Source organism: Mytilus edulis, chromosome 7 (genome assembly GCF_963676685.1).
Source record: "Mytilus edulis chromosome 7, xbMytEdul2.2, whole genome shotgun sequence".
Taxonomy (NCBI): Eukaryota; Metazoa; Mollusca; class Bivalvia; order Mytilida; family Mytilidae; genus Mytilus; species Mytilus edulis.
The window spans coordinates 52,243,006-52,269,758 of record NC_092350.1 but is presented as its reverse complement, the minus strand read 5'-3'; the positions used below and the strand labels follow the sequence as shown (position 1 = coordinate 52,269,758).

The 26,753-nt window shown below is 30.7% G+C and overlaps 1 protein-coding gene across 2 annotated transcripts in view; it reads left to right on the top strand.

Annotated features, from left to right (window-relative positions):
• The window catches only part of LOC139481765 (lactadherin-like), a 29,307-nt gene extending 8,691 nt beyond the window's left edge, over positions 1-20,616 (top strand). The window contains exons 2-11 of one of the 2 annotated variants that reach the window (XM_071265258.1): positions 756-961; positions 4,453-4,575; positions 7,788-7,926; positions 8,689-8,829; positions 10,765-10,937; positions 12,511-12,591; positions 13,649-13,793; positions 15,277-15,324; positions 15,918-16,166; positions 17,235-20,616. In XM_071265258.1, coding sequence (XP_071121359.1) covers positions 756-961; positions 4,453-4,575; positions 7,788-7,926; positions 8,689-8,829; positions 10,765-10,937; positions 12,511-12,591; positions 13,649-13,793; positions 15,277-15,324; positions 15,918-16,166; positions 17,235-17,506 — 1,577 coding nt within the window. In that variant the 3' untranslated portion in view covers positions 17,507-20,616. The remainder of the gene's footprint in view (positions 1-755; positions 962-4,452; positions 4,576-7,787; positions 7,927-8,688; positions 8,830-10,764; positions 10,938-12,510; positions 12,592-13,648; positions 13,794-15,276; positions 15,325-15,917; positions 16,167-17,234) is intronic. The other variant, XM_071265259.1, reaches the window with a different exon arrangement.
• The last annotated feature ends 6,137 nt before the right edge of the window (positions 20,617-26,753 follow it).

The following is a 26,753-nucleotide window of genomic DNA, read 5'->3' as shown; positions in this document are numbered from 1 at the left end:
GCACTAAATGCAATTTATATTCAGGTTTTACATGTTAGGTCAAATTACATATTTGACATGCACCTGATTTTAATTTCAAATAAAATTAAGAAACTTGTCAAACGTTTATAAATGACAATTAAACTGGCCCCATTAAATGTCAAAACAAAATTGAAATACACATTTAGCTCCAATTATAGTAGTTTGGATAATGAATTAGGTGATCACTTGAAAGCCTAACTTTAGTGTGGTTTACTGGAAAAGAAGCAAAAAATATGTAATTCATTGCAAAAGCATGAACAATCTTCATAATTGATTTAATCAGTAAGCATGCTTTTATTTCATTACAAAAGTTCTTGATGCAATCCACAAATCTTTCAAAGTACTGTCTTCTCTATCAAGTTGCGCTCTGATTAACAACAGAATCTAATTTACTGTTTGTTTTTTAAATATATAATCGTACGACTATTAATCACGCAAACGTACACTTTGTATAATTTCCATGTCTTCAGCATCGTTGACCAATAAGTAAATACGATTATGGCTCTTGGGGATAAAAAAAATATACTGTTGGAAATTAAATGACAATTTAGTATAGTGCTGTCATTAACGGGATGACAAAAACATTTTACCCGTGAGACAAAAATGCGCCTTGTACAATGCAAATATCTGAAAGTCCAGATAAGAAAGCTACCGAGTTCAGGCGCTTGTATTGTAGCCCTAAATACATTAATGAAAGAACCACCATTTTAAAAATATTCTTTTTGTACTTCCAGTGTGCGTGACGAATGGCCCCTTGGGCATGATAACGGGTGCAATTCAGAACTGGCAGATAACAGCATCGTCCACGTATCCTAAAGAATGGGATAAGAAATGCAGTGAAAAATATGCACGAGTCTATCTTCCAAACAAATATGGCTGGTGTTCTAAATATAAATCGTCGTCTGAATGGCTGAAGATTGACCTTGGAGTTGCGGCAAGGGTAAGGAATCATTCGTATAACGTTTATTTTCTCTCATAGTTTTACCTTCAGAACAATCATAAATTCATGTGTACATTCATAATATTCCTATTCATATAATAATCACAATACAGAAGAAATGTTTTCATATTTGTATATATATTTTCATTTTCAATTTTCTTGGCTTCTTTGATATAAAACCTCACTATACAGTCAAAATAAGAGCTAATGCCACACACCCTTAAATCAATTAGGAATACTAGTAATCTTACCAAATCACGAGGCTAGAATTGCAAAAACTCGAATGAAGCAAGGTCCGGAAAATTGCAGTATGTCATAATTTCGGACTCAATAAAAATGGGACAACAAAAAATTAGACGCAGTCAGTTAACGATGTTTTTAACATCGTAGAAATATCAAGACTATCTGACATGAACCAACAATATTGCAACGCTGAACTGGCTTAGTTTAGGGCGAAACCTAATTTTATAAGAGGACAACGGATAAATTTAAGATAAAATTAATTAGAGCAAAACTTACACCCAAATTAACGATTTCTCCCAAAATTAATGATTTCTCCCTTAAAATATTTACTAGTTAAGAAAAACATTCTCCTATCTCATTGACATTGTTCTATGGTATGTGGTTTCTGATTCTCCATTCAATTCAACTTGTAGTCATTAGCATGTGGTCTATTCTGATAGATGACAGATGGTTTTTAAAATATTTTATCTCTTCGAATACGAAACCAGGTTTTGAAAATTATTGACCAAAGTTTATTTTGATTCTTCCCGTTTACAAAAGAAATGAGAGTCAACATCTTCTTTCATTGAGACCCCTTCAGTAAGTTGATTTATAACGTACTACCCTAGTCATGCACGACAAACTATATATCTCTTAAGAGAGCATATTTCGTGATTTTCTTTTGATGAACATCATAGATAAGCAATTATATAATAAACATTCTTTTCAATGAAAATGAATTGTTGAATTTAATGTCTATGTTTTGAGGTCGTGTTGTATTTCATCATATTTTTTGAAATGGAACAAATTTACATTTTTAAGGGTGACATGGCAAAAAAAAATATATATTTAAATTTGAAAGCGTGAAGTGTGGTTACCAAAATATAATCTCTAACTAGTGAATATTTTTACTATTCTTTAAAGTACTCGTTAATACATTTCACCTCTTCATCTAACAAAAGATCGTTAATCTCGTGAAAGGACGGTATTTACATTTTATACGTTTTTTTCTACAAAATTGCTTCATCATTGGAATATAATACGACACAGCTCCCGGCAATAAACAAAAATTCAAGTTATCGCATACACGTCAGGATTTACTGTATACTAATGTGACACGTACGAAACAGAAAAAAAAGTTTTCTTTGTAATTTAAATCTTAAATCAACATGAAATACGTTCTTTTTTGCGATAAGTTATGTCTTAAGATGTATCTAGTAGGCCAGAACTATTGGGTTGAATTTCATAGTTAACCTCATATTTATTTGCTTCGAAGTATCTTGCTATTAATTTGGAGGTAAACAACAATATAATTAATGCACCCATATTTATTAATCCGAATCTCAGACAGTTAACTTTAACGGGTGACTGCCTTCCTAAGCTTCTGAGTACTGTGTATTCCTTCCAAGCAGGAGAGTGCTTTATTTTTATCCCAAGGGAGACTAATCTTAAGTTGTTTAGATAAATATCTCTTTATTCCAATAGCAGACAAGATAAGTGTTTGCCTTATAGTTGAAAACCTTGTCATATCAACAAAGTATTTTATTAACACTTTTGATTGAATATACTTATGTAATATTCAATAACTACCTGAACGAAATAACTTTTAAAAATGGTTTATTATACGATTTTTACCTTTAATTCCTATGATATTAAAGTAAATCCGAAGGCAGAGATTTTTATCAGTAGACACTTCGGCGAAACTTTGTTTAACAAGTTATCAGAAATAAAATACAAATATTCTTTATGTATATTGACAATCTTATTGAGAAGGTAAATAAATAGGACTTAAACTATCTTATTATTGTTGAAATTTCGAATTAATTTAAAGAAATCTTCAATAAAAAGTGCATTTTATTTGTAACAAAGGAATTTTGCCAAATGAGGTATGTCAAATGGTGAAATACACATGCATTGCTCCTAAGAGGTCTTCAAGTAAATCCTTGCTTCATACCTTGATAATTGAAAGTAATAATCATAGTTCTATTTTTTACACAATTGTTATAGATTACACTATTAAGAATTATCTTTCTTTCGCATTGCAATTTCTACAAATGTAACTGAATATTTTACGTTTGAAAGAGTTGTCTTTCATACGGGCTCGTAAATTGAATATATTTTTAGTACACCATATACGGAGTACAAATCATATACTACCTCTAATGTCCTTTTTTACGTGTTTCTACAAATAACCCTACGAAAGCTTTATGCCTCATTTGATAAGGCTATAGCTTAATTTAATTTTAAGAGCTTTTTTTAATTTTTAAATTCCTCAAGGCGAAATTCAAATTATATGCTTGTTGAGAAAATTGCATATTTCACGGTTGTATTTAGTCTGAATTACATTTCATACATCTTGATTAACACGGTGGAAAATTTGTAGATTCGAAAATCCGATCAAGCACCTACGTCACTAATCTAGATCAAGTAAACGTTTGACAGCATAGAAGTATTGTTGTCTTGTTCAATGAAGTTAACTTTTTGGTGCTATGCATTTTGTATTTAGCATTGTACTTCTGGCATTTAAAATTTTGACATGATTTTATCAAAAGTAATCATAAAGTTTACATCTTAAAAAAACTAAAACGTGACAGGAACGTATCTGTATTTGAAAAAGTTGACAGAAAGGTAAATGAAAAGTCAAACAAAAATTTTATCGAACATTTTTGTGAGTTTATCAAATTACTTGAGGAACATTGGTCATGTGATCTTTTTGTATAACGTTTCGTAAGTAGATCACTAGTACAGTTGGTCTACAGTGTATGAACCGATATGACATCAATATTTTCATGTGACCGAAAAAAAAGCTTTCAATTGTTTTGGAGACACACCTATCAGTTTCAGATTAGACAACGCCAATGTTTTATTTGCGAATGGCTACAAAAAAAAGATAATTTACCAATTAGTTTTGTTTGACCTTCAAGTACTTATTTGTGCTGTTGTTTTATGATATTTTTCAAAGTATAAAGATATAACAAAATTGTACTAAATTGCCTTTTGACCATTTCACAGTTTTTCAAAAACCATTATTCATATACCAAAATATCAATGTTGTATATTTAGCAAAATGGGTGTTTATTAACGACATTATCTGAAAATCAAAATATGTACTTTGCAACTGTCATCGTTTAAAAATGCTTTACTAATTTAAATGGAATATGTCTGATATTTATCCATCATTTTTTTAGGATAATTCCTGTAATATGGCGGGAAAGATGGAGTTTGTCATACAGTTGCATTCCCTAATTGCTTTTATTCTTATTTGTTAGGTAACTGGTGTGATGACACAGGGTAGAGGTGACGGCAAGGAATGGGTGACGTCATTTAAAGTTTCGTATAGTATGGACGATTACAACGAGGCCTACGTCACAGACCAGTATGAAAATCACAAGGTGAGTAGTATCTATTGGTCAACGGATTAAGAGTTAATAAATGCAAATAAAAATTTAATAAAGGTCAATAAAATTACAAAAATTAAGACGTCAGGTTAACAACTTCTTATTACTTAAATGTTATGACGTCATTATTAACTATTGTACAGATTGATTTTCGGTCTGTACATGTATGACGTTTTATTTTATTGAATATTCTAGTGTTACCAGAATCATATAGAACGTTTTAGAACCGATATAGCAAACGTGAACTCCCGAGATTACATTCAAAACACGTCATGTTTATAAATTTGAAACAGTGTTATATTAAGCGGAGGTTTAACGAAAGTGTAAAAATAATCGATAAAGTCATTTACTCCATTTGTGCTCATCTGATCCATTATATTTTAGATCTGTGACGTAGAGGTGAAAGGTTATTCAAGATGTGACTAAAAGTAACACAATGATAATATTTCACCTAACAATAAGAGCTGACATCCGTAAACTATAGAAAAAACTCATTAAAGAATTAGTAAAATAGGTTCACATTTGCATAAACATTCAACTAAGAGTGTCAAAGATATCTGATTGAAATGAGAAGACATCTATGAAATACAATTAAAAAAGGAATAAACTAAAATGTCACAACAAATGGCGCCCCACTTTTTATTAAAGTACAGGTAAATTATATGGTCATATACATTGTCTAAATTGTAAATGCAACGTGGATAATTTAACAAGAAACTGAATTTAAATGTACAAATTAAAGTATCTACCAGCGATGGTTCTACGTAAAATTTAAATTGAAAGCTAGATTATTTTTATTTCCTTTAATGCCATAGGTATATTAAGTGGAAAATGTTTATTTTAAATCTGGTAAACACTATATACTACCCTGCATATTGTCTGAAACGAAGTCGATAGTAAACTGGTTTCGTTGAAAGGCTACCCATATTAAAATATTGTTTATTCCTTAATTTCAACAAAGTTAGACATCCTATCATTTTCTAATATGATTTAGTTTGTTTTTTCTTCTTTCTTCGTAATATAAAATGAAGCAAACTCCTAAAACCAATGGTAATGACATCCACAAATGGGTACTTGGTGTATATATATATGAATCATTAATATTTGTGATAGATATGTGTACAGGTAAATTGGCGCAAATGAGTTCCAAATATTGGCGCAATTGATACATTTGGAAAACAAAATTTGGCGCAAATGATACCCCTGAAAAACATTAATTGGCGCAAAAGGACTGATGCCGTCCTCCTAACCTGTTACCAGACGGCTAAAAGTCATAACTCTGTATTTTTTTCTCACAAATCGTAATAAGCAATATGCGCTTAATATCATTAGATACAGGCTTAAATTAATTACACCGAATGTGCGTTTCATCAATTAAAAAAAAAAAAACCACTAGTGGCGCTCATGCACATAAGGATTGTTCTAGCATTTTGAAAATGTTGAATAGCATTTCAAACAAAAAAGTTCCATATGGTTTTCCGATGGAGAAAGGGTTTGGGGTAAAGGATTTTAGAAATAAATATCCTTGGGGGAATGCGTAGAATTGATAATACCAGGAAGAATAAGCCAGCATATAAAAGAAATATTTCGTCGCAAAAAACCTGCCATTCACCCGAATTCTATAATCAAATGGACGTCCCCTAATACTCATGCATAAATTTAAACTCTTTGTAAACATTATTGCAGTATAAATTAGGGGTCAGAACCTCGTTCTAATCAGTATTATCTTCCCGCGCTTTTTTGTTACAATAAACGTATTAATCTCCCATAGCATTCTTTTTACCCCTGCACAGGTTGACATGTCTGCGGTTGGTGGCTTTTTGAATTACTGTAATAAAGATCAATAAATTGATTATAATGAAATATGATGATTAATGATGTGCTTAATTGGTTTATCAATTATCTATTAATTATAAATGTATATACTGTCATAGTTTGACAATAGGTATTGTTAACTGTCAATCAACGAATAATGTATTGATCTATGAAGCAGTTAGTGGCTTTTTCATTATTATACTATTATAAGACATAAATTCAGTGATATTTTTTTTGTCAAAAAAGATACTAGTAATTCATAATATCTTCAGCAGATTAAGTTAAGTCAAAATGCCAGTTTTGAAATTAGAATATTTAAGACAATAAAGGTTGTCATAGGATATACCAGAAATATGACAGTTGTTATCTATTCGTTAAGATGTGTTTGAGTTTTTGATTTTGTCATTTAATTAGGGACTTTCCGTTTTGAATTTTCCTCGGAGTTCAGTATTTTTGTGAATTTGATTTTTATAATACTTATATATTGATATTGCAAAACTAGGATGATGATTTTGATTTTTTAAATATGCATTTACCGTTTTTTGTTTTGTTTTCATATGCTGATAAATTAAGAGTGTTTTATTGAACTTGAGGATGTCATTGTGACATTGAAACAATCATTTCGACGATTAAACAACTATCTCATAAAACTGTTTTATTATTATAATGTAAATGTTATGGATAATTGTCCTACATTTTAAACTCATTTTCAAATGTAAGCAAATAAGGTAAAAACATAGAACTACGTGATATCAAAATATTGATATATGATGTCGTACGTTACCTATGTATAGGCATTAATTTAAAGGCGTATCATGTATCTATTTTCCCTACAAACTGTACTGACAATTAACCTTAAAAAATTACAACTGAAAGCATGAATGTAAATTTCATGTGCACAGGTGGTACAAATCGTTTTAATAAATACCGAATCACGTTCCTGTGTAATTCATAATTATTGCACGCAGCGTAAGACATTCAAATTGTCTTATTTTGTTTATGTTTATTTAAATATGATGTAATAGGATTAATCTTTGTTTTGTATTGATATAATTAGTTTCAAAGCTTCATTTATTCTGAATAAAATCTCAATCATGTCAACAGCTCAAAGATATGTCATGCTAACAGTTTTGTAATTTCAAAATGGTAAAAATTGTAAACGTTTGTAAGCACTTAAATACTTGAGTAATCATTCCTGAAGTTAGTTTTGTAATTTGCTCGGAGATAAGCTCAACGGGACGAAATAAGACCTTATAAGAATGGCAGAACATGTATAATCTATCTGTACCAAGTCAGGAATATGACAGTTATCCATTCGTTTGATGTGTTTTGAGCTTTTGATTTTGTCATTTGATTATGAAATTTCAACATTTGTTTTCTACCATTGTCAGGTTTTCGAGGGTAATACTGATGCATTCTCAATTAAACATACGTACTTAGACAGACCAATAATAGCACGTTACATCAAGTTTCATACAGTCCACTGGCACCGGCATCCGAGTATGAGAGTTGAAGTCCTTGGGTGTCAGCGTAAGTAACATTTATCATCAAAATATACAATTAGGAGGTTGAGCTAGCTATAAAACCAGGTTTAATCCACCATTTTCTACATATGAAAATGCCTGTATCAAGTCAGAAATTTGAAAGTTATTATCCATTCGTTTGATATGTTAGAGCTTTTGATTTAGTCATTTGATTGTGGACTTTCCGTTTTGAATCTCCTCGGAGTTCAGTGTTTTTTTTATTTTACTTCTATATACACCAAAGGCACACATAAAATAACAATATAAAGATTGTTTACTTGTTACATCACATTATTGTTTATCAAAAATGATGTCGATAAAGTTTAAATTCGTTTGAGAAAAGTGCACCTATAGAAATGGATAAGTAATTTTAATATTTCTGCATAACAGATTAAGAATACTCAAGTATAAACGAATCTTAATTCTTAAACACAACAAGAATAAATGTTGACTCCGGGTAAATTTGAACGAATTCCAAAAAATAAAGAGATTCAAGCATGATAAGGAGAGTCATTAAGTGGTTGCGGTTTGTGCACATTTTCTATTTCATAAAATATATGTATTTAATAAGCAAACTTGATGTATACATGAAAGAAGTTTTATACGATATAAAATGATATAGCATTTTTTTTTAGTTTTATGGCACAGATTTTCACATCTGTTTTTGTTTTCGATCAAGTACGGATTCCCCAGTAAGTAAACTTAATCCAAAGAACCCTTAGGTAACAATTTCCATGTAAATGATATATATATATAAATATTTTCTTAGTTTGTAAAGAACAAATTGGACTGCCTCCTTATGGGAAAATCCGAGCTTCAACGTGGGCTAAAAGTAGAAAGAAGAGTTCTTGCCAGCCTGAAGATGGGAATATACTTAGCAACAAAGCATGGTGCGCAAAGAAACAAAACGGTAGGTTATGGATATTATTCGATAACAGTTAATTAAAACAATGTTTATTTATCATTAAAACATTCGATTGTAAAGGACATCAGAACTAAGCTTCAAAACCAACGGCAACACTATTAAAATACCTTAAGGTTGTTTCAAAATTTTCAAAATTTTTAAGGGACAAAGGGATCCACAAACTTATATACGCAGTCCAATGAACGTATGTGTTCTTTTGGAATGCATGCCGTCCCTTCTTTGTACATACATATGCCTTATGTATTGCTTTGTTATAAAAGACACTTTTGATATTGAAAAAATCTTATTTTATCACACATGTGCCCAAAAATTCTAAGTTCAAATCTATTTTTAGATATTTACCAAATAAGTGGGTGATTTATTACTTTTTACAATCCTGTGCATTCATGTTGATTTTATCAGATCGTGGTTGCAATTTAATTTTAAAATATGCCGCATTTCTGCATATATTTGAATTGTAAAGTAATATGATCAAAATATGTGTTTGATAAGTTTATGAAGCGTGAAACACTTTCCTTTATGGGTAAGACATCCTTTAAAAATCTTTGAAATTCTAACAGGGTTGTGAAAAAATTTAAACAGATGCACAAAAGAATTTGTTATCAAGTCTTAATTGGTACCAAGGAGAAATATGCAAAATAATTATTGATCTATATGACTAAAATTTTAAGTACTTGCTCTTAACTATTGCCTAAAATGGTATAAAGTCCTTGATACGTTAATCTTATATAGACATCATTGTGAAACGACTTGTCGGATCTAGCGTTATACATTAGTGATTTTATCTATGATTGTGTATTTTTTCCTCGGAGATATCATACCTACCAATTCAAGCTCAATTTCGATACACCGTCCGATATGAAATGAAATATTTCAGGACGTGCGTGTGGTATAATATAAAATAATTTAAAATCCTGTAACAAAATCAGGGTCATATTATACTTACATTCCTTGAAATGGTATGACCTAGTGGTCAATATTTCGTGTATATCATTAGGATTTGATTTAACCACGACCAAATTACATACCTAGACCTATTTTACAATGTTTACCTTCTAATTTTCAAACAACTTTTACAAACAAGTAAATTAAATCACCACTGACTGCAACAAATAATGTAACAAAAGTCACAATAAAGGAATGCTTTGAAAGGTTTCCGAAAGACCCATTTTAAACAATTTTAAAACTAGTTTTATAAATCAACATTAGTATGTAAATTTATATCTAAATGTTTTTACAGACATTGTCAATAATTCTATGTTTAAATCACATACATATGTGCTCAAATTTAAATAATTATCTGCTTTGTATTTACTTAACATAAGCCTAAAGTATGAAAGTAATAGATGTTGTAAAACTGTAAGTGCTCTCAAATCTACACACAGGAAAATGATGTTAAATTTCAAGTTTACAATACAAGTCTTAAAAATAATATTTGGTTAAGATTACTATTATAAAATAATATAAATAAATAGTTATGACATTACACCTTTTTATAGCTGTACTAAATGTTATATTCAATTCAATATAGTTGGTACCTGTATATACATATTTGAAAAAAATAATAAATTGGTGGTTCCTTGCTTGCCAGTTTTTTGCTGTTTTTGGGGTTACTCTTATTAAAAAAAAACCCACCGAAAAACAAGATAACCTGTATGACAATAAGTTAAAAGAAAACAATTCATGTGATTTTAATTTTCCTTGTCATATTCACCAGAAATGTTTTTACAAATTAAGAAAAAATTAAAAGGAGTTCCATTGTATGTACTAGTGGGTTCAATAAAAGAGGTAATAATGATCCTTCTTACAGACTAAGCACTTGTCTTACTGAATCATGATTCGGCCTTTGATAAACATGATTTCAAAAATCAAAAAAGTTCCAATGTATAAAAATTCATAGTATGTATTTAAAACATGTAGAACACCAGTGGATAGAAATAGATGTCGGACCTCCCACTCTTATAACAGGGATTTTAACTAAAGGCAGAGCAGATAGTAAAAAACAACACTGGGTTACCAGATTTAAAATAACTTACAGCAACGACTCCCAAGTCTGGTACCAGTATAAAGATGCCCATAATGCAGAACCCAGGGTAAGTCAGTGTGTTTATCTAACTCATGTAATCAGGCCTAATGCATACTAATATACAACAATCAAAACACGAGTAGTAAGACATAAAGGTTGAATTTTGCAATAACTCAATCTCTTATTCATCACGTTTAGATGCAATAAAAAAGTGACATACTAAAACATGAACATATTTCAGAAATATATGAATATTTGAGAAATGTTATATGTTTTTCTGCAATTTTTGTCAATCAAAATATTGTTCAATCTTTGTGTGTTTGTTTTGTCGTAAACTCTCGCGGTAGTACACAGTTGAAACAAATAGAAGTAGCGTCACAGTGGATCTGCAAATAGCAGTTGCAGTTCTCACAGTTATGTAGGCGGCTGCGATTGACGATGTTCATAGAAAGAGATCATTTCAGTAACAGTAACTCTTCATCACAGTTATTATAATACAGTAATAAGTATCTTATGCATCTTTGTGTAGATAATTGTTTTTAATATTTACCACAATGAAAACAAAATGTTTATGCTTTAGTTGTGTTAATACTTTACAATTTATCATTATTAAAACAATAGATATTTGTTGTGTGCTTAAAAGATTACTCCACTAAACCTATGTATTTGCTGAGGTTTCTTTCCCGGGAATGTATCCCTTATCTAATTATTCAATTAACCCTTTGTATTATCCAACTTAAACTAAGAGGAATGGGAAAAGGTTAACCCTTATCCATAGTTTTAGAGAAACCAATTTGTTTGGAAGGGGTTTGCAAACATGATAGTTGTATATTTTAAAGCACTATACGTCTAACCAACCCTTATATACGAGTGATTATCATAGGAACTACTTTAGATAGAACACCAATGAGATGTGGAGTAGGAATAGAAAATTACCAAGAATTCCACCTCAAAGTCCTAATTGATATCATATTAAATGTGTCACAGCTTTGAAAAATAACATGCCGAGTAACACAATACATGCTTACACCATTTGTCATATAACCAACTTAAAACTAATAAGCCTTTAATCGCTTATTAATTGTATACAAACAAAACTACATGCGCTTTGATGGTTATAACTTACAATAAATAATTCAGCTTATTGAAGGAATTTCACAGAAGTACTCAACGACAATATGTATATATACTCTCACAGATAAATACAGCGTGCTTATGCTTCGTTTCACCAGTGGCAGCAGTGTTAGTCATTTCCGCTTCCGGTAGAAGAAGACTTAGCAGGGATTCAAAATTCATCAGCAGGCCTCATTTCTAAAGCTGTATTGCGTAATAACAAAATAACTGAACTTAACAATTGTATGAATTCTTTCAATGTTGTATATACTTAATACTGGGATTTTATCAATGGAGGATGGAAGATAGTCGCAAACGTGCTCACAAAATTTCACTTCTATTAAAGAAAAAAACTTTAGTTGTAGACAGAAGTTGACGTAGTTATCACAGCACTTCACCTAGTTCTAAGTTTGATGTAAAGCAATTCTTCGTCCGAATCCAGCGATAAAGTCTCAGTTTCTTTTTCTCTCTTCTTATTGACTATTGGTTTTTGGAGTTGATTTTTCTGACAAATCTTCGTTTTTTAGCCTCTGAATACATGGTTATGGACCCGATATAACTCGTCCTCTGCGCAATTAATTCCTGACATTTACACGGATGACGGCCTGGTAAGAACTAACTACGGTGGCGTTGAACCTTTTCTTTTACTGTAAAGTAGAAATTTTCCAGTATTTTCTGTTTTTGAATTCAGAGCGAAAATCCGATTGCCATTTGCTGCTTACAAATTTGAGTCCTCTAACTAATGTCTTGTTTCACAATGTATCATTTTAAACTTATACAATGAAAATGATTTTGATTTTCAATTTAAGGAATAGTAGCGCAACTAAATACAAATACAGGCTTAAATGGAAATTTAAGTTTAAAGACATTTTCTTTTGTAGACGAAACGCGCATCAGGCGTAAATACAAAATTTCAATCCTGGTATCTATGATGAGTTTATTTAACTTTTAACAGAAATTAGTGATTTTTTGTTTCGAACTTAACATAGTAAGACATTACTGAGGAATCAAATTCGTAAATGATTATTGCACGTATATATTATATAACTATCTATTTATTTGATGAAGTATATTCTAAATAATTTATCATCTTTAGCAACAAAGATAACGCTTTTTAAACTTTTCTAATTGAAATGTATAATTGGACAAAATTTTCTTTTTAACTTAAGTAAAGATGTCTGTTTCTAATATATAATGTTTAAGACTTTGCTACGTCATTGACGAGTAAATTGAGCATGCGACTATTATATATATATATATCCTTTGCACCAGCACCGACACCCTACTAACATGTCTCACCACTAACATTACAAGGGGAGCTAACAAATAATAAGATAACACAGCATGTGATCATGAATTATTTAACGCTTAATACAAGTCATGTTTTAAAACTGCATGAGTGTGTTGCATGGTTGTTAACTGAAAAACTAACTATAGGACGGAATGTTGCACAACACACGGGCTGTTTTTATAGAATGGTTGTTATATTATGTCCACATTTGGGCATTGTTCACTTGGAATTGCATGGCAAACACAAGAAATAGCCTACACACCAGTCACGAGCACATTATTACATGACTTCACAACACAATTTGCACTTTTTACGGTGGCATCATTTTTGCATTTCTTTCAGAGATTGATTATTGAAATTAATATTTATTTCAGCTTTTCGGAGGAAATAATGATAAAAATACAGATCGTACACATTACATTAATTCACCTTTCGTAGCAAGATATGTACGTTTCCATCCTTTAGAATGGCATGGGAAAATATCAATGAGAGTTGGACTTCTAGGCTGTCCACATACAGGTAACATATATTTTCTCTCTTTCAGCATATTGAATGAAAGATACAAGAATTATTGTATCTAAACTTTGTGAAAAATGAATGGGTAATCTGAATCGTATTTGAAATTAATATAAGGCCTTTCTCAAAGTAAAGGGTCTGCGTCTGTTGAAAGTGTACAGTTATAATTAAAAGTATGATATTGAGCAAGGGCTGTAACTCACACGAATTATAAAATGTTTGAAAGTCCTCTGAACTTGAACACCAGCTCCGTCTTTTGAAATAGGAAAAACTAACATATTGTTAAATTAAAAACCACTGTATCTCAATTTTTTCATATTAATACCATGTCGCGTAAAATATGTTCGTTCGAATTTCTTTTCCTGGATTTCAAAATAAACCCAGGTCGCATTCTAATATGCCATATTTTGCCAAACAAACAGTAAGAACCAAATAAGATAATTTGTTTTTGATTTTTTTACAGTTCTACTTTTCAACTTTGTAACCTGCTGTACTATTTTACTTACATGTTAAAAAGATTATATACATATATTTAAGATTAATTTAAATTTAAACAAATTTATATTGAAATTAATGCAAATTTACAGGATATCGATTTCATAAGTGCAGACAATGTTGATATAATTCTTTTTTTTCGGAATTCAGGACATAAAATTTCTCTACAAGTAGTACCCTAGTTCCGATACATTAAATTACTTCTTCATTTAAATCTGGTCACGCATGTAGGCATATTTATTGTCACTACTGGTTTAACAAGACATTAAAAATTTTGAACATCTTTCACTTTACTTTGTATGTTTTACGCCCTTGTAAACATTAATTTTAACATCTTAAAAATATTCTCCTTTTATCTTTGCCTCAAACATCTTCCAGCTGTTAACAATTAAATTAATTAATGAGAAACGATGCATCAGTGAGACATGTTGGTACCATTTTGAAGACCTACAAGAATAAAACAAACAACTTTCAAGTTATTATGTTCCTTGTAATTATATTAAGTAGGAAGCATGCAAAAAAATGAAAACAACACTTTACTAATTTCATGCAATTGAGGCAAACTACTTCAAAATTGTATTTGACTAAAATGTTATTATTTAAAAGAAAAGAAAATTTCACTGCAACTGTCACAATCACGCTCCACAATATTTAGTTTAGTAAATACGTAACGTTTATATAGAGTGTGATGCATACGTGTTTTCATGTTGTCAATTGACGTACCTTTTCTGTGTGCTACATCAGAAGGATTGTAGCGTACGTCTATCAATCAGTTACTATCGATTGCACAGAGAAGGGAATGTTCGTTTTATGGATCGAAGAATGGTCAGATTTTAAATGTAAAAACTACCTCTATTTCTGTATTAGATGAAATACACATTCATGTTACCCTTTCTTAAATGCATTCAAAACTAATTAACTTTCTATACCGTTATGTTTAATATGGAACTGATGTCATTATTATGAAACTGTGCACGTTTTTATTTACTAGGTTCTTGTGGTGATCAGTTCATGCGTGTAAACGAAGACACCCCTTGTGGTAAGTTAATATTTCTATACAGTTTTCATATAATTAATTTCCATTCTTAAGTGTTTTAATCATAACAATATGTAATGATGATAGTTTTTTTAGTTCAATAAAAAACCCTTATGGCATTAGACAAAACTAGAAAGACCATTACCTTTCTTAAATGGTTTTGTTTATACAAGCATCATTCTGGTATATATCTACACGCACCAGGATACACCATTAGGGGAGGGCAACTATAATTAATTCACCTTCCTACAGATATTTTTACATAAAATTAGAATTTGTCTTCCGTATTTAAATTAAAATATGGATATATCTTAAGAAAACGATGTCTCATATTTCAAATTTACTTGTTCCATATGAATAGACGATTGATTCTATTTATACCTTATAAAAGGTTACCCAATAACGGTTTAAATTAGATATGATTAATGTCTTGCGCAAGGAATCAAACTTTTTTGAGAAAATGAATCAATATAGGCAATGCGTATCTTAATTTGTAGATATTTAACAGATCAATAGAGATTGAAGCACATAAGTATAAAACGACTTTGATTTTTTAAAGAATTATGAAAGCAAAATCCTTTATGTTTTTTTTTCAGTTGAAAATCTAGCATTTAAAAAAGAGGCTTGGATAAACAGCAAGCGTCATTATAAAAGACACATCCGTAACAGAATCACACAAGGACATGCATCAAGAGCAGTAGACGGATTCATCGACCAGGACGTTCATCGGTGCACCATCTTAGATAATATTTATGGAGATAATCCAGTTTGGACGGTTGATTTAGGACATAATGTTGACGTTTCGGGTGTTGTTATTTATACCTGGCAAGGATTTGATGAGAAAAGTATGTAGAAAACTATGAACATGTAATTAAATAATATTACGTTGGTTGATATTTTCGAGCATTTAGGTGATGTCAGATTTCATCATGAGTTCGTTATTTTTTTTTAAAACGGTTAATTCATTAACATACATTGAAGCTATGTAGAGCATAGCAGCATTTTTTTTGATCCGCTGTAATTAAAAAAAACCACAGATATTTTCTTTGAAATAGATAACTCAAGTTTTGATATGAAAGATACCAAATCAAAATCTCAACCCTACTTTACGACTTACACATAACTTGCTACTAGAAAATGAAAGGACAAAAGGAACATAAAACAATTAGTTGTCACTGCTCGTCAGGCGTAACAGTTGAACATAAATTAACTACTATCGCCTTACAATACCAACTGATAAAACTTGTATCGTTGATGACCTTATACTTACCTCACGCGAAATAATGCTATACTGGTTTTACTTTGTTCGATTTATGTCTATTGGAAACGGTTCGAAACTGAATTTCGAAGTTATTGTATAATATTTAAGTGAAATGGAAGTTACTTAAACAAAATGGGCCTAAAATAACGACCAAAACTTTTGAGTATCACCAGAGGGAATTGCAACCTTAGTTTCTGGTAAAAACCAAAACCATGAGAATCGAATAATCTCTATAAGTCTGATAACGGGTGCATCGACAGGATAATCTCCTGTTATGCAGACATCAATTGTCATTCGAACTCACCCTAAATTATAACATCACAATAGGGAAAGTAAAATCACAAAAATACTGAACTCCGAGAAAAATTCAAAACGGAAAGTCACTAATCAAGTGGCAAAATCAAAAGCTCAAATACATCAAACGAATGGATAACAACTGTCAAACTCCTGACTTGGTACAGGATTTTTTTTTATTTAGAAAATGGTGCTTTAACCAAGTTTTATAGCTAGCTAAACCTCACGCTTGTATAACCGTTGCATAAAATTCCATTATATTGACGACCATTTTTTTGTATTTTTTTTAATGTTTATATCATTCCCTTTTCCTACCTTAATTCACTTGTTTTAATCTTATCATTCTTTTTGTTTTCAGAAGATACAGCAACATCAGAACATTTGAATAATTTAGATAGACTAGTAATATATGTCGACGATAAGTCGAAAGGAGACGATGATTCGAGTGTGACTGGAAATATGTGTGGTTACATAACAAAAATTAATGGTGCTTTATCTTCAGACAAAATACACATGCAATGTGTACGACCGCAAAAGGGACGATTTGTATTGATAGAGGCGTGGGGTGCGTCTAATAGTTATAGTAGACTTTTTAGTGCGGTCCTGTGCGAGGTGATGGTATATGCATGATAAATACTCATAAATCCAAATGTATGACGTAACAATCATATATTTTTCATGACAGAGAATGTGATATTTTTTTATCGATATGACGATGTTTTGTTACTTTTATACATTAGTGGCAAATATATCCATTTTAATATGGAATATATCTACAAAACGTGAGGGAGTTTGAAAACATAAAATTAAGCACCATGTGACATATGATGTCAGACAGATTTCGATTTTCGTGAAGTCATGTGACATACAAGGTTGACTGGACCAATCTTACATATAAAACGCCTAGTACTTCGTAAATACCTCATATGAGATAATTATATTGTATCAAATATACGACATTTAAGTTATCCCTCACTGTGCCAACACGATAGAAGAATGGATAGTTTCGTAGAAAGCTTCAAGTACATAACAAAACTGGTACGAGTTGTACGCCAAATACAACTAGAGAACCAGTTGAAGTTTACAAATACATTACAAATGTTATAGACACATTTTATAGTGTATAAGAGATGAATTGTGTTCATTAAACATTACTAAAGTATATACATTATAAAATTATAGTTCATCTGGTGAGAGTCGGTTTGATGAAACTTGTTAGTATGAAATAATCATGATGACAAACAAATATTATTATATAATAAATTTCATTATTATAAATATGATAATAATATCATCCAGGTAAAGATATATATTTTTATATGTCTTTGGGAACCTAAGTGCTGGACACGTGGATAATCACATGACATGTTACAAAAGCATGTGATATCCTCATGAAAAGAAAATCTATGTTATGTTCCATAATATTGTATATTGAAAACATCCCATTTTCTACAATTATCAATAATTTATACAAAAAAGAATTTTTAGTTTCTCGCCCATCTCAAGCATTTCTACAAAGCTTTGTTAAATATCCTTACAATGTGTACTTCGTTGAAAGTGATACTTATTAATATTATGAAATGTAAGCAAATTGCATAAAATTACTTTAATATTTATCATGATGATTTAAGTTAATATAAGTAAGGAACACATTTGTTGTGTGAAGCACGCAAGTTAATACTAGTAAATGAAAACAAATAATTAAAATTTTTTATATTCGTTGTAGTAGTATGGGACATGAATCTCATTTGAAATCTTTTCAACTGATCTACTTCAAACTTGAAATTGTAAAGTAAAGTAAACAAACATATTTCAATTGAATAAATATTCATTTTTATTTAAAGACAATAACATTTAAAGTTTCTTCAAATTACATGGACGGACTATTTTATATAACAGGGTATATGTATCCGCACTGCCTAAGTTGTAAAACTGTTTACGAGAATTTAAGGGTAATAGTTTTCAGATAAAGTAAGAACGCACTTAGTGATGTTCAGGTTCATACATTCATTTGATTCAAGTGTTAGACCTTTTTGACGCACCACGTATATAAAGGTGATAATTTCAAACTATGTTCAACCTTGAATAAGCTTTTATTGAGGGTTTCTTTTTAGTGTTAAAATTTATCTGTGGTGTGACACAAACAAATGCAAATTGCATGACTCTTTGTATAGATGTAATTTAGACAACCTTAAGTGGTTTCAAATTTTATGTACTTTTTGACGATTCAACTTTTTTAAAGAACCAATATAAGCGTTTGAAGTGAAGAATAAATTGACTTGCTTGTAATTTATACAAGGTATTTTTTGTTTTTTGTTTAAACGTATTTAGGTCAACAGTATTTTCTATTTTTCGGTCTTTTTCTGTCATTTAAAGTCTTTTTGAAGTTTAAGTTCTGTATTTTTGTATTTGTAGTTGTAAAATTTGTCTTTGGAAACGTAGATCTACGATGGTGTGATAAGAAATAATTGAAAGGAGAAATAACAATTTTGATCTGATCTTTGTACACATATTAGTTTATAAACTTAATGTTGGTTTTGAAATTCCAGAATATCTTGCTTTCCTAGCAAACTGTGCGCTAGTACTTATATGCGTATACGTTAAACCATTTCTTACACATCCTTCTGTTGTCATTAAGTCCTGTAGTCCTAAGTATTGATATAAGTAAGAAACACATTACCTTCTTGAGGTCTTATAAAACCATGCTTCATCAACAAAACATAATAAGTTATGTTAAGTTCATAAATATATTTCATATTTTGAATAGAATCTCAGAGATGCCTATAGGAACAAGATATGGTGTATATATTTCGTTAAAAATATCGTTTGTGATGATATTACTATATTTATTGAGTGTGTTTGCATCAACTTATTCTTGTAACTTGGTGTACATTTCACTTATCATTTGATGTCTGTTATATATCATTCAAGAACTGTATAAATGTACGTTAAAGTAGATCCAAACCGAGGCTATCTGATATCGGTACTGCACATACATAGTGATGTTGACGTATAGGAAATCAAGATGAATAAAGAGTTTAAAAGATCCAGACTATTCAACCTGTAAACATTGTTGTTAAATCAACATGTGTTACAAACAACAGAAACAATAAAAAACGTGTGCAGTTCACATCTTTTATGTGATACATGTAATACTGTGCCAGTAAAATATTTCATATGGATATAACAACATATTCTTATTAAAATAAGAACTTGTGGTTAGAATTCATATCATTTTGTCGAATAATCTTTACATTTATATAAGTACTAACTTGAAGAAAAAAAAAATGAAATATTTTAACAATTTGTTGGATAAATGAATTCAGTTTGTTGGCTATTTATGAACTTGTGATACATGTTTTTTTTTATTGTTTAGGTTGACTAAAAAGTATTTCAACGTGAAATCCATTTTCATAATATTCTCATTTTCAATGTTTCTGCAAGTTAATACCAGCGATTTGTCTTCTTACCAAATTCGTTTTGATTCACACTAAATACAGTTTTTTTTTGTGAAAACAATATTATGATAGTTTTAGTTTAAACAGATATATCTCAAAAATGGTATTGTTTTCAAAGAGACGTTAAATTGTTTATTAAGACATTGAAAACTTGCAGAATTCTGTTTGTTACTATAAAAACAGTCAATATTATTGTTTTTTTCTTCTGGTTACTAGATGCTGTATAAGTTATATTACAAATCGTTTTTGTTGTTACGTATAAATAAAATTACAAAAAACAGATTTACTAGTTTACTCTATGTGCCAGTTCAAAGCCAGGAACACCGTCCATTATTTAATATCATATCTAATATTTTGGGTTTTTAAGGTTTACTATTCGTACTTAGAAATTTTATATAACTGGCTGAAGTCGTCTTACTTGTATAACATATATTCTTAAATGGTCAAGAATTAGTGTGAAAACTCGTCAAGGATACAAGACATACAATTGTGTACGCCAGATGCTACACAAGACTCATCCAGTCCTACATCCATGCACAAGAAAGTGAGAATTTCATATCTTCTCTCAATTATAAAATGGTTAAGAAGTTCTATAAGTCTGTCTAAATACTGATAAGGCGACCGATAATATAAAATAATAAACAGATGTTTTAAACACAAAACTGTTAAACTTTAAAAGTTTTAGAAAAATGCACAGGCACATGTGAGGATGACCCCCGCCCCCTTTTCCCTCTTTTTTTTGTTTTTTTTTTGTTTAATTTTTATTTTGGAAATATTCTTTAATGTTGTTTATCCTGATTATTTTTAAACAGTTTTTTTTTTATATGTGCTAATCTTGCTATTTATCGAAAAAAAATAAAATTTTGTAAAAAAAAATCTAAATCATATATATCGAAAAAAGACACATTTCTTGATTGGTAACGTGTATTTCATTGTTATCTTTTTTTTAATTTGAAAATATGGTATGTTCTAAGTGGTGCAGGAGATAAGTCCACATTCTATTCAACTTCATTCTGATGCAAATTCTTGGGTTTGGATGCAAGACTGTCATCACTGGTTCTCGAATTGAAACTGTTTGAACGTCAAACCTAATACGAAGATGGAGAGTTTCATGTAGAATCTGACATTGAATTTGATAAAGGCAATAGTTGTTTATCGCTCTTCAATAGTCATAATTCGATTAAACGAAAACAAATCCGGGTGACTCACAAAACAAAACCGAGGAAAACACATAAAACTATTAGTGAAAACCAATGGAATAACAGAAACACTGAACTACTTCAAAAACAAAGAAAACATAGAAACGGACATTCCCCATTTCCATTTTCAATTGTATTTGATAACAGCTGTCATATTCCTGACTTGGTACAGGACATGTATTAAACGTCTCATGAGATATTCTCAGCGTAAAGCAATAAAACGTACTAGTAAAAGGGGAAAGATGTAATCTGAATTTACATTTGCATACTTATATCTACTCCAAGATAGAACCTGATCAAACAAAAATAATATGTGTTTGAAGTTTACATGCATCAAGATAGAAACCCTACCCTCGTCGACATTAGAATTAGTTTTGTTTCTGTATTTTGCAAAATATAGTGCTTTTTGTCATGACGGCATACGGTTTTTATATTTCATCGATTGATTTGCGTCTGAATGTTGGGTTGGGATGGGGGCTGGTTAAATTTATTTGTCTCCGGCAAATTTCCGTTGTCCGCCATTGTGGTTAACATTCTGACGATACTGTGCACTTTGCCATGACGAAATAACGTTTTTTTTTTTCATCGATTGATTGGCGGCGGTGTGTTTGAAGATTAAAATGATTTGCGTTTGATGAGTTCACACCTTCTCTTTCGTGAATATCATTGTCCGCCAGGTTTGGGGTTTTGATGTTTGGTTGTTATGTATCTGAAGAATTTGTTGTAACTGTTTTTGCTTTCGTCATTAGAATTTGACGATTATTGTCTCCTTGAGCTGGTTCACTGTTTTGACTCCTTTTAAAGTATCGTAGCATTAATATATCCGTTATATGGTTTATAGTTTTTTCCTAAAGCTTCTAACAAAAATATAAAATTTCGATCAGATGGTTACTTGTCCTTTTTACAGTATCTGACGAACTGGATTATATGGTTTACTGTCTTTTCGTGCAATATCTGACGAACTGTTATTTCCTTTAGATGGTTTACTGTCTTAATGATCTTGACGATTGTTTACTGTTTATTTCTTATACGATATAAAGTATTGGTTTCTCTTTCAGTTGCTTATTTTCTGTCTTTTCTTATAGAATCTGGCGAATTGCTATCTCCTTTAGAATGTTAACTCTATTCTCTCATAATATCTGATGTATTTTTCCCTCCTTGAGATGGTTTACTTTGAATTTTTCGAAAAACTAAGGATGTTCTTATCCCAGGCATAGATTACCTTAGCCGTATTTGGCACAACTTTTTGGAATTTTGGATCCTCAATGCTCTTCAACTTTGTACTTGTTTGGCTTTATAAATATTTTGATATGAGCGTCACTGATGAGTCTAATATAGACGAAACGCGCGTCTGGCGTACAAAATTATAATCCTGGTATCTTTGATAACTATTTACACCACTGGGTCGATGCTACTGCTGGTGGACGTTCCGTTCCCGAGGGTATCATCAGCCCAGTAGTCAACATGTCGGTGTTGACATGAATATCAATAATGTGGTCATTTATATAAATTTCCTGTTAACTAAACTTTGAATTTTTCGAAAAGCTAAAGATGTTCTTATCCCAGGCATAGATTACCTTAGCCGTATTTGGCACAACTTTTTTGGAATTTTGGATCCTCAATGCTCTTCAACTTTGTACTTGTTTGGCTTTATAAATATTTTGTAGACGAAACGCGCGTCTGGCGTAGAAAATTATGATCTTGGTACCTTTGATAACTATTAACTCTCTATCTTGATAATATATAACCAGTATGTATCTCCTTCAGATATACAGATTTTTGTTTCTAACAAAATAGCATTGTCTATAGATGGTGTCTTGAATAGACAAATAGAAAATGATCAACTGGTAACTGCTTGATTTTGTCAAATTTCTCTTATCGATTCTGACAAATGGGGGCGACTGTCTTCTAAACTGGTAAAAATGCACTTGTACCTTCTTTCGTGTGTTAATTGTTAATCGTATAGAACCAAACGGTTTGATTACACTAAAACTTAGGTTATATCTCTTTCGTGTCGAATTGACGTCATATGGTATACGTTTTGCTTGTTAAGGTATGTTGGTTTTTTAAGATTTTGAAAGATTTAGCTGCTTTCACTTTGTATCGCAATCACGTTTTAAAACAATTGATTTGATATCTAGTCATCTGGTCTCTGACTGGTGAATTGCTCTCATTTGCAATCCTACCATTTCTCCTTATTTTGTATTGAGTAATTTGCAAATGTTCAGTCCTTATTCTTAAGATCTTGATATTGATAGGTTGTGATTTAATGTCGGGCGTTTTGTGTGTTGGTATTTAAGTTATATTATATAATAGTATTAAACTGTTGTAACCTTTTGAAGGTTGAATAAGTACTAGTAAATGATTTTTTTTCTACAAATGGTGAAAATGTTGTTTGTTAGCATTTTGTTCTTGTACATCTGTTTGTTAGACAGCTGATCTTCACACGTGCCTTTTTGAAAACAAAACATTGTTTGTGTTATTGATTACATTTACATCTATATCGTTGACACTTTAAATGATAAAAGTATGACATAACCACGCAAGCAGCGTATCGTTTGCATATAGGATAGGCAAATATTCAAGTTGTTGACCAACACACATTAATTCAAGATACACCGTGTTACTTTGGTTCCATCTACACCTGGCTTTTCTTGCAACATATATCAAAGTACTGACCTACTTAAAGTATGCACTGTTCCCACGTGTTCTCTTTGAACTATTGGTATTCCTAGAAGTGTATATGAGGTAAGATAACAAAACATATCCACGTCCCATGGGCTTTCATGCTATTAAGAAAATATATTGTGACGTCATAATTTCCTTCGAAAAAGTTAGTACTACAAATGTAACTCGTATGACGTACAAAAGCATATGATCTGACCATACATGGCTCATACCGAGCTGGTAAAAAGCATGCAGACATTCGCCTATATTAATTATCGAATGTATTTTTAATACCATTCAAATTTTTTTGGGGTTGTTGTCTCACGGGCGTTTTTCAAACAAATTAGCATATATTTGTCCTTTAGTTATTCCATTCGTTGTGTTTTTGTATCGTGATTTTTAATACTTCTTAATTTATTTCTCAATTTGAAGGATTTTTTCGGGTTTACATTTTGGTGACATGGATTCCGTCATATCTACACATAACATGGAATGATTACAAATGAGACAACTTTACCAGAGGTAAAATGGCGTGCATTTAAGTAAATATGGGTCTTCTTCGACCTTAAACCGCGAGAAAGACCCATATCGTTCAAAGTATCCGCGACGTCTCCTCCTGAATCACTTATCATAACTATTGAATATGTTCTAAAAATCTTTACCATATATAGCCAACAAATAACGGACTTTTCAATGGGATTGCTATTATTATATTTTTTTAACTTTGCTCACAGTACTTCTAGTTTAGCTTGTGATCATCTGTAAATAAAAATATGCAGACACAAAATAGCATATCAAAGGTCCTTAAAAGTACAAGCTCCTTTAACGTCTATGAGCTTGAGGAATAGACAACATATTTAACATTGGATCAAAGAAAAAACATGTTTATCGTTAATGATCAAAATAAACACAACAGTCACATGCCTTACATGTCAAAAGTGAGAGCATAAACCAATACACATATTTTCTTTTACATTAAGACGATCCTAAATATTTAAAGATATGCAAATTTAATTATTATTTATGCTTCAGAAAGATGCTGCTCATTTATTAAAGATAAACAATTATTCCCGATGGCTATCCCGAATGATGAAATGTCAAAATCGGTCACTTTTTCATAGATAGACGTTTGTTGGGTTTAAAGCGTTCGTGTAGGATTAAAAGTATATATACATATACTTAATGACACCATATAGCTGTAGGCTACGTTAGGGTCATTTGATTGGTGTATAAAATAACAAAGCCTGGTATCTTTTATGTGTTCTTTTTAAACGCAAATGTAACTTATTCTTACTAGGGTACATAATTGGATTTTTTTATGACTATTTCAAAAAGTAAATATTACGAAAACATTTAAAAATTTAATGAAATGCTACTTTTTGTCATCAATAAATAAAAGTACAAATACCTATTGTGTATATGCTGCAGAGATCAATTGGAGCGGTTTTTAAACTCATATACATGGTACCCGGGGTCGCAGTTATCGTCGTTTAGAGTTCCTAGTGTGGACAGTGTATACCTTCCAAATTTATTCATAATTGATATTTTTGCAAAAAATTGATAAGAAGGCCGATGAAATCAATTTTAAAATTAAATTGAGTTGATTTCACAAAAAAAACTTACCACTAAGATTGATCGTAAGTATACTAATTTGTGAATGACTAATGACCAATCTTAGTCGTAAGTTGTTTTGTGAAACCGACTCCTGATTTCAAAGGTAGGTAAAGTAGTGAGTTTGTACATTTTGAAAAGGTAAAAAAAAAGTATGTCTGACACTGTCAAACAAAAGCTACAGTCTTTTTTATAATTTATATGAAATCTTTCAAAAGCAGTACACTACACTGTACAAAAAAATGAAATAAAGCAGGTGCGATGTTTTTTTGAATTTGCGTTTTTTGTCTTAAAAAGAAATGCACAACGAAATAACTGTGTTTTCGGGCCACATGAGAAAATGAACCATGTATACGTGTTTACAGCTCATCTGAATCTATTTTAAATGAAAGTATATAGAAAAGTAACCCGGTCAATGGACTCACAAGTACCAAGTGTTGTTTATTAAAGGACATAAAATTCAAAATATTTAGGCTTTAATGTACGATCATTCAGTAATTACCATAACAGTGATTTAACCTTGGGACATAAGTCGCCATAAAAATCACAAAATGTGCTCCATTATAACGCAATATCATCTATAATTATACCATTTCAACGAAAATTTTAAAAATACACTAGTTCACAATCACGAACAAAAACGTCATACATCAAATTTGACAACCGGATATTTTTTCCTTCAAAATTAAATTAACAAACCCAGGGACCTATGAATAAAATACCAGTTATCCGTAAAATGAATCTTATTAAAATGAAATAAATTTTAAAACGATACTAGATGCTGATTTAGGACATGATGCACAAAGGTTTGACTGTTATGGTTTTGTCTCTTTCAAGGTAAATGGGTATACACCCATCGTAAGTAAAAATTTGTATGAAATATTTTGTCAAGGACATACAGTATTAACAGTCATACATGTATATGATATAATCTTACATTAA